The sequence below is a fragment of the Erinaceus europaeus genome, chromosome 13 (genome assembly GCF_950295315.1).
Source record: "Erinaceus europaeus chromosome 13, mEriEur2.1, whole genome shotgun sequence".
NCBI lineage: Eukaryota > Metazoa > Chordata > Mammalia > Eulipotyphla > Erinaceidae > Erinaceus > Erinaceus europaeus.
Genome location: NC_080174.1, coordinates 37,155,223 through 37,171,757, shown reverse-complemented (window position 1 = coordinate 37,171,757; position 16,535 = coordinate 37,155,223). Strand labels below are relative to the sequence as shown.

Sequence of the window (16,535 nt, the reverse complement as noted above, 5' to 3'; positions counted from 1 at the left end):
CTCACCTGCTATTTGCAACATATGTGGGATCCAGCAAGCAATTCTCTTATTTTGTGACATTTAGCACATGAGTAATGAAACCACTGTGTCATTTGTCAGTTAGCACTAATACCCCCCCCCCATAGACCCTTTCTAGAGGGCAGGGAACCATGGATGAATTGCATGCGGCTCTATCTCCAGTACCTTGCACATAGAGACCCCTGAGAGATATTTACTGGTGGATAATTCATGCTCCCCTGGGCCTCAGTTTCCCCCTTATAGCATGAGTGGAATGGGCCAATGACTTCCAAGATTCTCTCTAGTCTTGACTTGGTGTGATTCAAGGATCAGCCAGCAACAGGAACCTGGATGAGCCAATTATTGTTATCAGCTTCTAACTGTGCTAGAAGCAGAGGACAGGGTATAAATAAATAATGACCCCATTTAAAATTCATTATCATATTATTTTCTGAGAGAACAGGGAAAGATCAGGGGTACATAATGAGAAGAAAGCAGAAAAAAGATGAGACCAGGAAGGGGAGTGATATTGGCAGTCGTCATGTGTGCTGCACTTCACAATTTGCCCTCTTCTTTCTCTTCTCCTATAGCTCTGGAGCCCCACCCCCAAATCTGTGCAATCCAGAGCAGATACAATGGTGATACCATCACAAGGAGAGGAAATAGGAGCCCCCTGGGTTCCCATGGCTTAGGAACAATTTAGCTGGTAAGTGTCAGAGCCAGAACATGAATGGAGATATTTAAGTCCAAATCCAGTGCTCAAGTCTTAGGCTGGCCATGTTTTTGCTTCATTGAGAAACATCCCATCCACTGCATATCAGATCACAAGATCAGCTGGGTGGGGTGGGAGTGGGGGAGGGGTATTGGCAGGCGAGACACCTGCTGTTCATATCCTCCCAGGACAGCTGTGTCACCACAGCTGCTGAGCCAGCAAAACCAAACTTGCCAGCCACCCGCTTCATTTACTGTCAATCCCTCCAGATTACAGAAAGAGGACCTGAAACTACTTGAGAATTTTAAGGAGGTAATGTGGGGGTGGGGGGGAGGCCGGGGTTAGAGTTGGGAGGGGAGCAGGCCTGCTTGACCCACGGGAGGGGGCCACCAGGGGGAAGGCCCTTCCCATTTCTGAGCAATAGAACTTCTGCTTTGGACTGAGAGCAGCTGGCTCCCAGCTCCTGTTTCCACTGCTGCCCGGCTCTGTGGCATCATAGGACTCCAGGTTAACAGGTAAGGTTGGGGTTCAGTGCCGGGAGAGACTGGCTGGCAGGACCAATGGGGTGGAAGGTGGCCATTCCCACCATGTAAGCCTTGCTTCATCTGTCCCAGAGATGTAAGGGTGTCTATTAATGGATCTTGAGCCCATCCCCAGACCTTGAGCATCAAATTCTATAGGGGTGCAGGTGTGGAGGCAGCAGCTTGAAATGGATCCACCACTGGCATAAGGGATTTGGGGTCACTGAAACTCAAACAAAATCTTTCCTCTGCCTACTTAGTGCTAGTGATCATGAACAGGTCACATAAACTGTCTGCCCTGAATCTCTCTCTGGGGCTAACAGAATCTCCCAGGGGTGCTAGCAAACCTAAGGCAGATAGATCTTACCTAGAATTCAGCACACTAGCTAGTTGGAGATATGTCAGAGGCAGAGGTGAAATTAGACTCCAGGCCGGCCTATCTGCACAGTCCAGCATTTGCCTCTCTTCTTCCCTCACAGTCTACTCAGCTTGATTCTTGCCAGGACATAATTAGTCTTGCAGGTGGAATTGTGACTGGCTACTAGTTAGTACCAAGTAAGCTCAGTTGTGCTTGTAGAGGAGGTCACAGCAGCACTGCTTAGTCCTTTTAGATTCCATTTCTGCCAGCCCTCTCAGGTCAAAATTCACTTTACCAAAGAAGTTCAGAAAAGCACCTGCTTGTGGTTCTATAGCAATGTGATAGCAGAGTGGGGGGGAGGGGAGAAGTCTAAGATCAAATTGACCTGACTACAAGTATGTGTGTTTATATGTATGGGGGAGGGGGAATGATGCTGAGGCTAGAAGGAAATGGAAGGGTCTGTGATATGGGGAAGATCAGGAAAAGGCTGACAGTGGTGAGGACCAGTTAAGGCAGGAGATGAACAAACAGATGAGTTAAGTCTACATCTAAATCTAAGACTCAGTGGTGCCAGAACCCATATCTTCTGTCCCCAACTCTCACATACCACCACCACCCCACTCCATGTGGGAGCTCCGCATCTCTGAGTTGCTTCATCTGAGAGAGCCCTTCTCTCTGAGCCCAGTCTCCCGAAAGAGCCCAAGCCATCTTCCTGCAACTTCAAAGCTTGATAATGTCTGGATGATGATAATAATAATGTTTGTTTTTTGTTTGTCTGTTTATAATATAGATAGATAGATAGGGAATGAACTTGAGCATCACCCTGGCACAGGTAATGTTGGAGATGAAACTCGGGACCTCATACTTGAGCATCCAGCACTGCAGCCACTGTGCCACCTCCTGGCCATGGTAATAATCATTTTTAAAATATTAAAAGCTGGGAGTCGGGTGGTAGCGCAGCAGGTTAAGCGTAGGTGGTGCAAAGCGCAAGGACCATAAGGATCCCGGTTTGAGCCCCTGGCTCCCCACCTTCAGGGGAGTCACTTCACAAGCAGTGAAGCAGGTCTGCAGGTGTCTATCTTTCTCTCCCCCTCTCTGTCTTCCCCTCCTCTCTCCATTTTTCCCTGTCCTATCCAACAACGATGACAACAATAATAACTACAACAATAAAAACAACAAGGGCAACAAAAGGGAATAAATATGTAAATATTTTTAAAAGTATTAAAAGGTACACCTGGTTGAGCACACACGTTACAGTGAGCAAGGACCCAGGTTTGAGCTCCTGGTCCCCACCTGCAGGGGGAAGCTTAACCAGTGGTGAAGCAGGGCTGCAGGTGTCTCTCTGTCTCTCTCCCTCTCTATCACCCCCTTCCTTCTCAATTTCTGGCTGTCTCTATCCAATAAATAAAGATGAATTAAAAAAAAAAAAAAGAAAAGCTTCAGTGCTGTGGTCTCTTTAAAAAATATTAAAAGCTCATATTCATTAAGCATTGCCAACCTGACAGGTTTTATTCTAAGCCCTAACTCATCTGTCCTCCCACCAGCCCTGGGAGGCTGGGGTGAACCTTATGCCCATTCTGTAAAAGGGGAAACTATGGATGGAGAGCTGTGACTTGTTCAGTGTCCTTAGTGGAAAGGAGCAGCAGCCTAATCTGCTCCTAATCTGGGCCTGGTGGCCTTGCTCACAGCTCTCCGGTCCTCTCTTCACCACTGAGTGTGTGCTGCCCCCAACAGCAGCAGTAACAGAAGTAACCACAGTCTCCTTCTCCAGCACAGCTCTGAGAGCTGCCCACACATTCTCCTGATCAAGTGAAGAGACTTTCCTTCTAATGCTCTATGAGGTCCCTTGGATTTGGATCTGAGTCACTGCTGGGTGACATTGTGGAGGTTCTTGCCCCTTCTTTGTGCCTAGTCTTCTCTGGAAGATGAGAATGTGTGATGCTTCTGTATGTGGCTTGTTGTGATTAAAAATAATAGCTGCTTAGCATTGGGAGGGTAGGGACACAGAACTTTGGTAGTGGGTGTGGTGTGGAACTATATCCTATAATCTTACAATCTTGGAAGCAACTATTAATCACAAATATATAAATAAAAATGATCAAGGTCTGGGGTTTATTAAGCTCAGTTTGTTAAAGATCCAACTTGAGGTCACAAGTTCAATCCTTGGCACCACCTGATGCCAGAGCTGAACAGTGTTCTGTCTGTCTGTCTGTCTCTACTCTTGCTCTCTCTCATAATAAAAATACATATTGAAAATAATGGACTGAGGGTAGGGCTGGGTGAATGCCAGGGGTACAGCCATGCTGAGCGACTCAATTTAGAGCTTCTTCCTAGATCCCTGGTTAGAAGAAGGAATCAGCAATGCCCTCCCACCAGTACCTGTCCTTGTTGAATATGCCACAAGCAGAAACAGCCTGGGACACTGGCATCAATGCAGACAAGCCTGGATTAAGCCCAGGCTACAGTTCTCACTGTGAAGCAAGTGTCTTATACTCCTTGAACGTTAATGTCCTCTTCAGTGTAGATGTAGTAGCCTCTTCCACACAGGACTGCTCTAAGGATGTAGTCTATGGTGGGAACAGATTAGGTACCCTGCATCCAGAAGCCATAATGAATAAGAACCCTCACCAGAAAATTCCAAGCCTGCATATCTCAGAACCAACACCTCCACTTCTATCTCTTTGGACTCTCACTCTGCTCTGGCCACACTGGCCTACCTACTAGCCAACATTCAGGGTTCTGTCTTGTCTCTGGGTCCTTATCACCTTTCTTCTAGAAATTTTTTAGTCTGGAGCCTTTTCTGGATTTTCAGTTTTCTGTCAAAACATCACTTCTCAGAGGTGCTTCCTCATCTAGAAGACTTCCTAGAGGGGGGATGTCACTGACAAAACCAGACAGCACTACCACAGCCAGACACTTCTAACCCAGAAAGGTACTTTGGGTTTTGTGGGCACAATGGTGTCACTGACCAAGGCTCCATCTCCTGTGTCCCAAGTCATAGCTGCATGCCTTAGAAACTATAAAAACCCTTTCTCGGCTCCTGGTCACCTTTGTCAGAGCACTTTGCGTATCTGTAAGTAGCTCAACCTACTCATATGTTGACCTGCTTACCCTCCCATATTGTCAGCTACATGAAGGCAGGAGTCATACTGTCATGTTCACTGCAATCCTAGCACCTGACACAGCATCTGGTGGGCTGTACATGTAACATGTGCACTCAACCAGGTGCACGCCACCACCTGACCCCATGGACTGTAAATGTTTGGTGAACACATGAATGTATGGATGGACAGATGGGTGGATGGACAGGCAGACAGATAAGCACTAGGCATCACCACTACAGTAACCTATCATATCTTCATGTCCCCCTACAGAGAGCAACTATAGTGATGAAGACCCTGAGGAGTGGCAACTCTGCACTGCTGCTGCTGCTCCTGGGCATGCTCGATGTGTCCCAGGCTCAGGGCAGCTGCAGTGGGCACCCAGCCATCCCGGGCATCCCAGGCATCCCTGGCATACCAGGTTCTGATGGCAGCCCTGGAACTCCGGGGACAAAGGGAGAAAAAGGTACTTCAGGCTTTGCCTGTGTCCCAAGTTACAGCTGCCCACTTTAGAGACTACAAAACCACTTGCAGCCACACCAGCTTGCTATGTCCTCAGAGTAATATCTGCAAAGAGGGGATTCTGATGCCATTTTTTTTTTTGGAAATAGCCATGTCCAGAAAGGCAGTTCACTTACCTGCAAGTACCCTAGGAAATGTTGAGACAGGTATCAAAGCACAGCTCCTTTACTATTACAACTAAGGGTTGTAATAACAGTCCTGGGTTATGGGCAGAGAAAATTGTTATAACTCTCTGAGTTGTTATTTTCTCATCTGTAAAATACAGACAAGAATATATCTGTAGAGCTATTGAAAGGTTCAAATGATACTTCCTTGCCATAAAATATTACTCTGTAAAATTATTTCATTTATCCACTAGAACAATAGGTACAATTAAGCCCTCTCCTTTCATAATCTCAGTTACTCTATACAATCCCACAAAATAGCCTCATCCTTAGAAAACACGATTCAGTTTAGATGACTCTTATTAATAATGGTGTGATATGAGGCATATTTGTCAGTCCCCTGAGATTTATTCATAGCATCTATGCTCTGCCACCCTTCTAGGAAGGTTTTATCTTCTACCAGAGGATCTGACTTCTTGGAAAAGTGGGATTAGATAGATTCTAAGACCCACTTCTAGGTTTAACAAGGAAATGCTATGATTGAAGGAAATGCTATGATTGATTAACAATGTCTGCCCTGGGGGAGGGTGTAGAAGGTTGTGGTGCATGAGCTAGGCATTCATTATCCCTGCTCTAAACTTATGACCCAACAGAGGGCTGATGTGAACTATTGAGATGTACTTCATGGCCCTTGAGGATCAGTCCCATTGCTGTCGAACACATTACAGTCTAGAGAGTTGGCAGGTGAATCAGAGGTCCTCCCTGAACCCCTACCTATTTCTCAGAGAAAAGAAACTGAAGTCCAGAAAGGAGCCTCTCCCCAGCCTCTCTGCTTTCTAGCCTATGCCCCTTTCCTTTGGTTCTCAGTGATGTTCGGCACCCTCATGTCTCCTGTCTCTGCTTTTCCAGGGCTTCCAGGACTAGCTGGAGACCATGGTGAGTTAGGAGAGAAGGGGGACCCAGGGATTTCCGGGAATCCAGGAAAAGTTGGCCCCAAGGGTCCAGTGGGTCCCAAAGGCTCTCCAGGATCCCCTGGAGGGCCTGGGCAAAAGGGTGAATCTGGAGACTACAAGGCCACCCAGAAAATTGCCTTCTCTACCATGCGGACGGTCAACACCCCCCTGAGGAAGGACCAGGTCATCCGCTTTGACCGGATAGTCACCAACGTGAACAATAACTATGAGCCTCGAAGTGGCAAGTTCACCTGCCAGGTGCCAGGACTCTACTACTTCACCTACCATGCCAGTTCTCGAGGTAACCTGTGTGTGAACCTCATCAGGAGCCAGGACCGTGCAGAGAAAGTGGTCACTTTCTGTGACTATGTCCACAACACTTTCCAGGTCACCACAGGTGGCGTAGTCCTCAAACTGGGCCTGGGGGAGCAGGTCTACCTACAAGCCACAGAGAGGAACTCCCTGCTGGGCATGGAGGGAGCCAACAGCATCTTCTCAGGGTTCTTGCTCTTCCCAGATGCTGAGGCCTGACATGTGGGTCTGCTTCAATGTCCCCTCCCACCCTGCCTCTACAAGCAATGCTCCAGTTGGTCCCCAGTCACACCCCCACCTCACCAAAACACACAGAAGGGCTTTATGGATGTTGCCAAATGAATGAATAAATAAACAAATTCTTTTAACATCAAGGAACAGTGGTCTAACTCAGCTCTGTTTCATAGCACATTGTACATAGTGGGTTCTCAGACATGCAGAGTAAACACTGGTTGCATGATTGGGTAAGGAATAAATGAATGAATGATCTGTGAAAACAGAAATTCCATCAAATAGAAGGTGACTAGAGGGCTAGACTCTGGGTTCCCAGGTCTGTGTCAACCACATGGTGAGGCGGAGAGGGACAACCAGTTACTGAGTGCCTGTTATGTTATATGCTCTGGGCTAGATGCTTTTTTCATTCTCTCATTAACTTCACACACATCCTTAGAGATAGGCTGCACAATGCTCAGCTTACAGAGGAGAAATGTGAGCATGAGAGGGTTGAAGAAATTATCCTATATTCAGAGCAGATTTTCAATTTAAGGAAGTACTGATTGCCCACTGATTACCTGAGATTTCTTTCAAGGTAACAGGTATGCTTAGATCTTTGAAGGGGTTTCCTGAGACTGAGGAGGTGGCATGGTGGCTGGAGCTGTGAACTTACAAGCACGAGGTCCTGAGCTCAATTCCCAGCATCTCGTATACCAGAGAAAGATTCTGGTTCTCTCTGTGTTTTTCTCTTATGAAGTAAGTAAAATAGAACCTTAAACATAAATAAGTAAATGAAACATCTTTTAAAAGGGGGGTGTTCTGCTTGTAATGACACATAGCCTCACCAAATAACTCAAAGAGTCTTAACTGACCTTGGAACAAAAAGCCCTTTGAGTCTGTCTATACATCTTCCCTCCAAATATCTTCTCAGAATGGTACAAGCTCAGCTATCCACTTAGAACAAATGTCACTCCTCTGCTCAAATGCAGAAGCTCCCCCTATTGCCATCTGGAAATAGTCTCAGCCAATGAGTCTGGCATTCAAGGCTTTCTTTGGACTCCCTCTTTTGGTAAAAGTCTTTTTCCCTCTTCTGGTAAAATTATCTATGCACAAACACAATGGAGGCAATTTTTAAAAATTTATTAGTGATTTAATAATGATTAACAAGCTTGTAAGATAACAGAAGTACAATTCCATACACTTCTATACAGAGTTCTGTGTCCCATCCCCTCCTTTGGAAGCTTCTCTATTCTTCATCCTGCTGGGAATATGGACCAAAATTCTTTTGGGGGTGCAGGAGGTGGGATGTCTGGCTTCTGTAATTGCTTCTCTGCTGAACTTAGATGTTGACAGGTCCGTCCATGACCCCAGCCTGTTTCTATCTTTCCCTAATGGGGTAGGGCTCTGGAGAGGGAAAACTTTGGGACACATTGGTGAGGTTGTCTACCCAAGGAAGTCAGTGTGTATCATAGTAGCATCTGCAACTTGGTGGCTGAAAGGTTGTAAGATATAAAGCAGGACAAATTGTTTAAAAAACAAAATCCTAAAAGTATGAATAAAGCAGATGCAGTTATGGGTTTTAAGGTTGGAAGAAGCTAAGAAGTCTATTTTAGGTATGTTCCAAGGGGCCCATGACTTTAATAATTTTTGCCTGAGACTGATATCTAAGAACATGCAGGTAGACTAAGTATTGTCTGGGAAGATGGTGTCAGAATTTAGAATAAGGCTAGAAAGCTGTGTTAAGGCAGAGAGTAGCTCCCAAACATGAGGGAGTACATATGCAATTAACTATTCACCCCATCAATCTGGGCCCATATATATTTATATTTAGCACAGGAGCCTATTTAATTTTTGAGTCCCTGTCAGTCTGAGCTCACAGTCCATAGTCACAGCTAAGAACATTTTAGCCTGCACTCATTTCATAACCAGCCTTCCTTGAGTGGCAGAGTAGGTTGACCCAGTCTCCCTTCAGATAGTGGAGCAGTCCCGACCATTGCTGCTCTACAGTGAGGGCAAGGTCCTGAAGAGGACCATAAGAGGCCTTGTGCTGATATCCCTGATAGAAGTGACCAGTGATGGTGGAGAGAGGAATCTATTAGAGGACTAGGCCCATCATATCATGTGGGAATCCAAGGATTTCCTGACTCAGACCCCATATGATGGGTTGGCCTGGTATTAATCAAAAAGGCCATCTTTAAAGTAAGTCATTCTCTTGCCCTTATCCAGCTTTTGAAGTTCTTTCTTTATGTGATGTGTTCAGACTTTCTCCCAGTTATTAAGTCATTGTTGTATCCCAACCAGTATTGGGTTTATGGGATCTGGCCTCAAGTTGGGGAGGGAATAACCTAGGGTTTAAGTGAGATCTAGGTCAACCTTAAGTTTTGCTGCATTTTACTTGTTTGATTAGTAGAATAGAGGTTGCCATAGGGGACAATAATTGTACTTTAGTTACTGTAGGGGATCTTTTTTATATTCTAGACAAGCCTCATGGTTTCCTTTCTTGGCGTCCTTCCTTTCACTGTCCTTCACCTAGAAGTCTTTAATTCTATCTATCTAACCAGCCTTTTAAAACCTCATTCAGGGAGTTGGGTGGTAGCGCAGCGATTAATCACATGTGGCACAAAGCGCAAGGACCAGTGTAAGGATCCTGGTTCAAGGCCCCAGCTCCCCACATGTAGGGGAGTCACTTCACAGGAGGTGAAGCAGGTTTGCAGGTGTCTTTCTCTCCCTCTCTCTGTCTTCTCCTTCTCTCTCCATTTCTCTCTGTCCTACCCAACAACAACAACATCAGTAACAACAACTATAATAACTACAACAATAGAACAACAAGGGCAACAACATGGAATAAATAAATAAATTTTAAAGTAAATATTCATTAAAAAATATCAGGACCACAGGCCTAAGAACCATCCAGACTCTGCCTTGCATCTGCTCTCTGTAGCCCCACCTTTGGCCCCACCCTACTAAAATCCTGGACCAATCCTGACTTGAGGTGGGAGGGGATTTAAAATGTGTCAGCTATCATCCAGGGCCATGGAACTAGTTTCATCATAGGAAACAGGACCAAGAGTAATGGGGAAACCCAGAGGTGACCCCAGATGAGTCTTGGGACTTTGCTATTTCACCACTGTCCAGATGCTTTCCTCTTCCCCTTCACCTCATTCCCAGAGGGGGTGAGATGCAGCTCTAATTTTCTGACTAGGCTAGCAGTTGAGAAGGGGAAGAGATAGGAGGAAAGTGGCTCCCCTCAGACTGATGATGGCCTTTGGCCTTGACACTGACTCCCAGTCCTGAACTTGACAGAGCCCTTTTAGTTGCAAATGACAGAAAACCCCTGAAACCAACTTAAGAGGAAAGACTTATCAGAAGAGTCTGGGGTTGTTCTCCAGTGCCCAGAAATAAGGACAGCAGGTGTCTATCTTTCTCTCCCCTTCTCAGTCTCTAACATAAGATTCCAAATTTCATCCCTGGCATTACATGTGCCAGAGTGATGCTCTAGTTCCTTTCCTCCCTCCCTTTGCCTCCTCTTCCTCTTCTTCCTCCTCCTTCCTCTCTCTCAAAAGTAAGTAAATATTTTTTTAAATGTTGATGTTGAGGAAAGACATATTTCGTACTCAAGTCACATAGATGATTTGAGCTCTAGATCCAGTTCTATTTAGTGCAGGGAATTCCTGGGTTGAACTCTGCACCCCATGGCCCAGAGTATAGAGGCCATACTATGAATGAGTGCAGTCCTCAGCAGCATGATGAGGCCTCCTAAATGCCCAATACCTCCTTGTGACAGTGCTCTTGCTGGCTTCCTCTGCCCCAGATGATCCTGCCCACCCTGATCACTTTGCCCCTCCAGTGAGCTCAATGCATTAAGCCAGTTAAAACAGGAAAGCAATCTGGGGGGAGGCAGTGCTACCAAAATAACATAACTGACTTTGATGCCTGAGGCACCAGAGACCTTCTGCAGTGCACGTATTCTTTCCCCTGTAATGGTCTCAAAAAAAGCCTAGAGAGTGAACATGTGAATCCACTTCCCAGAATATTCGGTGCTAGGAGATCAAACTTGATTTCCAAGTTCAATCCCCAGTAAGTGACATCTGCAGATTCCCAGTGCTCTGGTTTAAGAAGAAAAGAAAGAAAGGAAGGGCAAGTGGAGAGAAAGAAGGAAGGAAGGAGGGAAGGAAGGAAGGAAAGAAGGAAGGAAGGAAGGAAGGACAAAGAAGAACAGTCGGGGGCTTAATACATAATAATAACAGCAGTTTAGTTAATGTGCAGTGCTAAGTGCTTCTGTTTTTAGTGAGAGAGAGGTTAAATCAGAGCTTCACTCTGGCATATGTAGTGCCAAGGGATCAAAGTCTGGGACTTCATGCCTGTAAGTCAGGCATTCTACCCACTGTATCACTTCCCAGGCTGTTGTAAGCAAATCTTATTAGCACATATAATAAATCATATTCCAGTTTGGAAGATGGAAACATTGAGACCCAGAGCAATTGGACTTAGCTGACAGCTCACAGCTTATAAGTAACAGAGCTGGGACTCTACAAGGCAGTTCAGCTACCAAGTTACTGCTTTCTGCCAGAGCCCCCAGTAAGCAGTGGAAGGAAGGGTAATGTGTCAGTTGAAGTGCTGGCTCTGGAGATGACAAAATCAAGTGCAAATTCTCCTGAGCTTCATGTGACATGGTTGTGTGATGTTCAGTCTCCTATTTTTCTCACTAGCAAACAGTATCCTGCTAAGCATCCTTGATTCTTCTCTTAGATTACATTCCTAGAAATTGTCTCCCTAAGAGGAAAAGAACATGCAAACATTGAAGGCTTTGCCTTATGTTTATGAGTGTAAGACTGGATTTTTCAGGGAGGGAGGGAGGGGATAAGAGAGAGAGAGGGAGAGGGAGATGGAGAGAGGGAGAGAGAGAGGGAGAGGGAGAGGGAGATGGAGAGAGGGAGAGAGAGAGGGAAAGGGAGAGGGAGAGGGAGAGGGAGAGGGAGAGGGAGAGGGAGAGAGAGAGAGAGAGAGAGAGAGAGAGAGAGAGAGAGAAGTCATATCCACCAGGGGGCGCACACACCCAGAGAAGGACAGTCTGGAAACTAGCAGATGGGGTGGGTAAAATAGGATGTGGGTGGTAAAGACTCCTCCCTATTCCCTTTCCTCTTCTCAAGCTATTCCTCTTCTTGGGTGGGCTGTGAACTTCTGGGATGGGGCTGAGGGTCAGCTTTGCAGAACCCCAGTTCCTCTAAGCCAGGGTGCCCAAAGTGTGGTTGCAGCTTCAGTGCCACCTGGGAGCCTGTAGGCAATAGATTCTCAGACCCCACCCCAAATGGGCTGGATCAGAATCTGGAGATGGGGCCCACCGTCTTGGATTTAACAAGTCCTGCTGATGGTTTTGCTACTGTTGGAGCTCTAGAATCTCTGCTTCTAGACTAAGGGCAGCCAGATTTTTTTTTTTCTGTATAGAGCCACCCAGGAATTATTTGGGGTTTTGAGGACCGCACCATCTCTGTTGCACCATCTCTGTTGCAACTCAGTCCTGTTCCCTGAGCATGAAAACATCCACTAACCATATACAAATGAGTGAGTGTGGCTGTGTTCTAGTGCATCTTCATGAAAATTCATACTTGACTCTTATATAATGTTCAGGTGTCAGAAAACAGTTGTCTTTTGGTATTTTTTTCAAGCACTTAGAAATGTAAAAGCTGTTTTTAGGTAGCAAGCTGCACACCTTCTTGGGGGTAGGCTTACCAGCCTGCTTTAGATTCAAGGATGGCTCCAGAATTGGAAAGAGAGAAGCAAGAAAGACGCCAGACCTGCCTGCACCCCAACCCCAGGCCTTCTATTGGGCCAACCTTCCAGGTCCCAACTGTAGTGCAGTGATGGGAAAACTCTCCTGGGGCCAGAAAAATAGCTCACCTGGACAGTATGCTGCTTTCCATGTGCATGACCCAGGTTCAAATCCAGCCCCCACTGCACTGGAGAAAGATTTAGTGCTGTGGTGCCTTTCTCTCTCATTCTCTCTGCCTAGAGAGAGAGAGAAAGAGAGGAGAAGAAGAAGAAGGAGGAGGAAGAGGAGGAGGAGGAGGAGGAGAAGAAGAAAAAGAAAAGAAAAGAAAAGAAAAGAAAAGAAAAGAAAAGGAAAAGGAAAAGCTGTCTGGGCCTTACTGCCCTAGACAGAAAAATGAGCATTGCAGTCCCTATTCTGAGGGAATTAAAACATAAAGTGTCTCATCTCAGCGGGCAATGAAATCCCCTGGAAACCTGAGACTATCTAAGCCCAGTTCCTAAGATTCTGACTATAGGGCTGAAGGAGTCCAGGAATCTATATTTTTTCGAAGACCTCAGGAGTTTCCAATACTGAGGATTTCTGCCTCTCACTCCAGAGGGTTAAACTAATAGGCATGAGTACTGTGACCTAGTCTCAGATCTCAGGAGGCCATTGCTTATATGGGGCCAAGGGAGAAAGGGAAACAGAATCCATACCTGTTGAAACCTACATGAGAGATATTGTAAGGGGGTAGGGGAGACTTGGAGTATCAGAGCCAGAAGGATAGTGAGGCTCTATTCAAACACCCCCTCTGCCTCTTATAGGCTGTGTGTTCTTAGGATAGTTACTTACCCACTGTGGGATACAATTTCTTCATTTCTAAGGAGGAGGTGATGTTCACATTCACCCCAGAAAGATGATAATGATTAAGTGGTATTCTATGCCCAAAGCTCCCCAATGTGCTCCACAAGTATTAATTATACTTGCCCATCATGGACTGTAACAGAATCAGGTTCCTGTGGTGGTACAGGGCTCCACTAACAAAATCTGGGTGCATATTAATGTCCACCCAAATTTCCAGGATACTTGGAAGAATGAAGAGTTCTCACTTAAAGGAATATTCCAATTCAGCAAGTCTGGAGTAGGACCTGGGACCTAGTCGTTGTTGTTCTGTTTTGAAGCACCCCCAGGAAGTTGTCTTGCTGGGTTAATGGCCTGGTTCAGCAAGCCCATCTACTGTGAACTTGGATTCTCTCATCTGTGGGTGCTCACACTTGGTGATGAAGTACTGTTATTACTGCCCTTGTAGTTGTCACTTTATGGTCTGATGATTACAGAGCAGAAGTTCAAAGGCAAAGAGGAAAACAAAGGATGGAGGGTGCAGTGCTCCCCCCACTCTGAGCTGTATGGGTCTCATCCCCCTTTTTATCCCTGTCCTCTCCTGTGCTGTCTCCCACTGATGATGGGCACCAGGTGCCCTGCCTCCAGCCCCCTTGCTCACACACACACACACACACACACACACATCAGCCTTCCCCATGGAGCTGTCTGCAAGCTGCGTTTATTTTTGCATGTAGCCAGGAGGCATTCCCAGAGACAACCCTGTTGGCCAGATGCAGGAGAAAATGGGGGTGTTTGTTCAAGAAATGTAGCAGGGCCCACCCAGGGAGGGACACTGTGAGAGGGCCTCGCAAAGCAGGAAGTGCCTGATGGGAAGTCAAGAACTCCAAGTTCACAACCAGCCCTGGAAACCTGGTATACTGTGTGAGACCTGACAAGTCACCAGCCCTCTCTGAGCTTCAGATTTCCCCACAGGAAAAGGGTTTACTTGTGACAGAAGTAAAGTGCCTGCCCTAGGAAACCTAGAGGACTTGTTGCCTGTTGACACCCAGAGGGGAGGTAAGCTGTTACAGGTCATAGACCAGGGAGGAAGCTGTGGGCAAGCCCTCCAAGAGTCCTCATTCACTCAGCATCCTCAGAAAACACAAAAAGGTGGCCAGAAATGAACATTTCACAGCCCCAAAAGTCCAGAATATTCATCTTTATAAACTGAATGAACTAAATGTAGGTGGATTTGTTCATTATTTTTGTTTGTTTTTTAATTTCTTTATTGGATTAAATTGGATCAACAGCAAAATACAATAGTTTGTACATGTATAACATTTTCTACATAACAATACAACCTCCACTATGTCCTCCTCTGCCATAATGTTCCAGGACCTGAACCTTCCTCCCCCTTTTACTTTAGTGCAATACACCGAATTTATTATTAATTCATTATTAATGGATAAAGTTCATTATTAATGGATAAATCTTTCTTACTCCAGAAAGCACAGGACCTGAGAATATTATGTGCTCAGTAAATAATTATTGAGGGGCTGGGTGGTGGTTCACCCAGTAAAGCACAGACATCATCGTATAAGAGGACCTGGATTCATGGTGATCCTTATCTTCAGAGGGAAAGCTTCTCAGGCAGTGGGAGAGTATTGCAGGTATTGTTCCTTCTCTGTGTCTTTCTCCCTTTAGCCTCACCTTACATCAAAAAGGAAGAAAAAGGTTGTCGCCTGGCGGTAGCGGAATGCAGAAAAAGGAGGTTTGGAGCAGAAAGGGAACACAATCCTTCATTGTTGGGTCAGACAGGTGGTTCAGGCCATGTGGAGCCAGCCACAATGGCCGTCCCCCACTACCACACCACTGGGCGAGAGAGAGAGAGAGAGAGAGTAGGAGCAGAAGTGGGAGGGCTTTATAGGGCAACAACAAGGAGTGATGTGTCGGAACAGGATTGGTTGGGGAAAGCAGCTGAGAATATCGCAGGAAGTGGCAAAACTTGAGGGCAAAGACTGCATCTGCATAATTCCCCAACATCTCCTTTTCCTTTATATCTAATGGACACAGTATAGGAAATACAGAGTGGAGCAGGCTTAAATGTTTTTAAGGAATGCTGTGCACAGGTGGGAAGATGTAGAACGTTTTTGTGGGGGAGGGAAGGCTTAAATGGCCACCAACCTTGTGAGATTCATGTGTCCCCCTTATGCTCAACCCCTCTTTAGAGAGAGAGACTTACCTGGAGGGACTTATCTCATAGGTTAAGCTCTGCCAGGCTCAACCATCTCCTCACAATATTTCTACATCTTTATCTTTCTATCTAGTCATTGCATTAAGATGATTCAATGTCTGTAAAAGACTATCTGTGACAGAGGAATAGTAGTGTAGGGGTGAGCAGAAACCTTTTGGGCATAAACCTAAATGATATAACAAAACAGGAAAGGACAAATAGGGGAGCAGTAAGAGCCAGTGTGATGCCAAGGGGAGGCTTGGTGTGCAAAGGGGCATTTTCTGTCTTTGGAGGCATCTCCTGCCTCTAGGGCAGGGCTTACTAATGAGATGGGGGGTTCTGTCTCTGGGGGCATCTCCTGTCTCTGGGGGCACTTCATGTCTCAAAGGGTGTTTCCTGCCTGTGGGGCCAGTATCTAGTAAGGGGGGTTTTCCTGCCTCTAGGGACAGGGCTTGCAGGCAGGAGGGCATGCCTGCCAAGCGAAGGGGCTGTTCAGCGCTGTACAGTGCCCAAGGCAACTGGCTGTAAGGTCCATGAACTACTGCAGGTCAGTCTTTGAAAAACCAGCAGCGTGAAGGGAAGGAAGCTGCTGTAAAATTGTGTAAAGTGTCCAAAGGGTATACCAGCAAGTCCAATAGAAGTGTCAGTCCAAAGTAGGCGACTAGGGGGAGAAATGACAGGGGATGAAATGCTGCATGAGGAAGGTCAGCCACTGGAATTCCGCTTTTCTGTAGAGAGTGAGCTGGAACTGCCAAAACGTGACAGGCAAAGCAGAAGCAGGAAGGGCAGACAGGCAGTAAAAGGTTCTTTCCTTGGAGTCTGTGAATCAGGTTCTTTAGATCACGTCATATGACATCTTGGGTTTCAGGGGGTGTACCACTGTAGTCATGCCGTCTAATGGGCGATGTCAGAGTGTGCAGGGGTCCAGATGGTTTTCC

General features: G+C 46.1%; 1 protein-coding gene across 1 annotated transcript; it reads left to right on the top strand.

Moving 5' to 3' along the window:
* The first annotated feature begins 1,063 nt into the window (after positions 1–1,063).
* Positions 1,064–6,958, top strand: C1QB (complement C1q B chain). The gene is made up of 3 exons (XM_007535240.3): positions 1,064–1,224; positions 4,963–5,155; positions 6,225–6,958. Exons 2-3 carry the CDS (start codon positions 4,978–4,980, stop codon positions 6,797–6,799), a joined length of 753 nt encoding a protein of 250 aa, XP_007535302.1. The 5' UTR covers positions 1,064–1,224; positions 4,963–4,977; the 3' UTR covers positions 6,800–6,958.
* Positions 6,959–16,535: the final 9,577 nt, after the last annotated feature.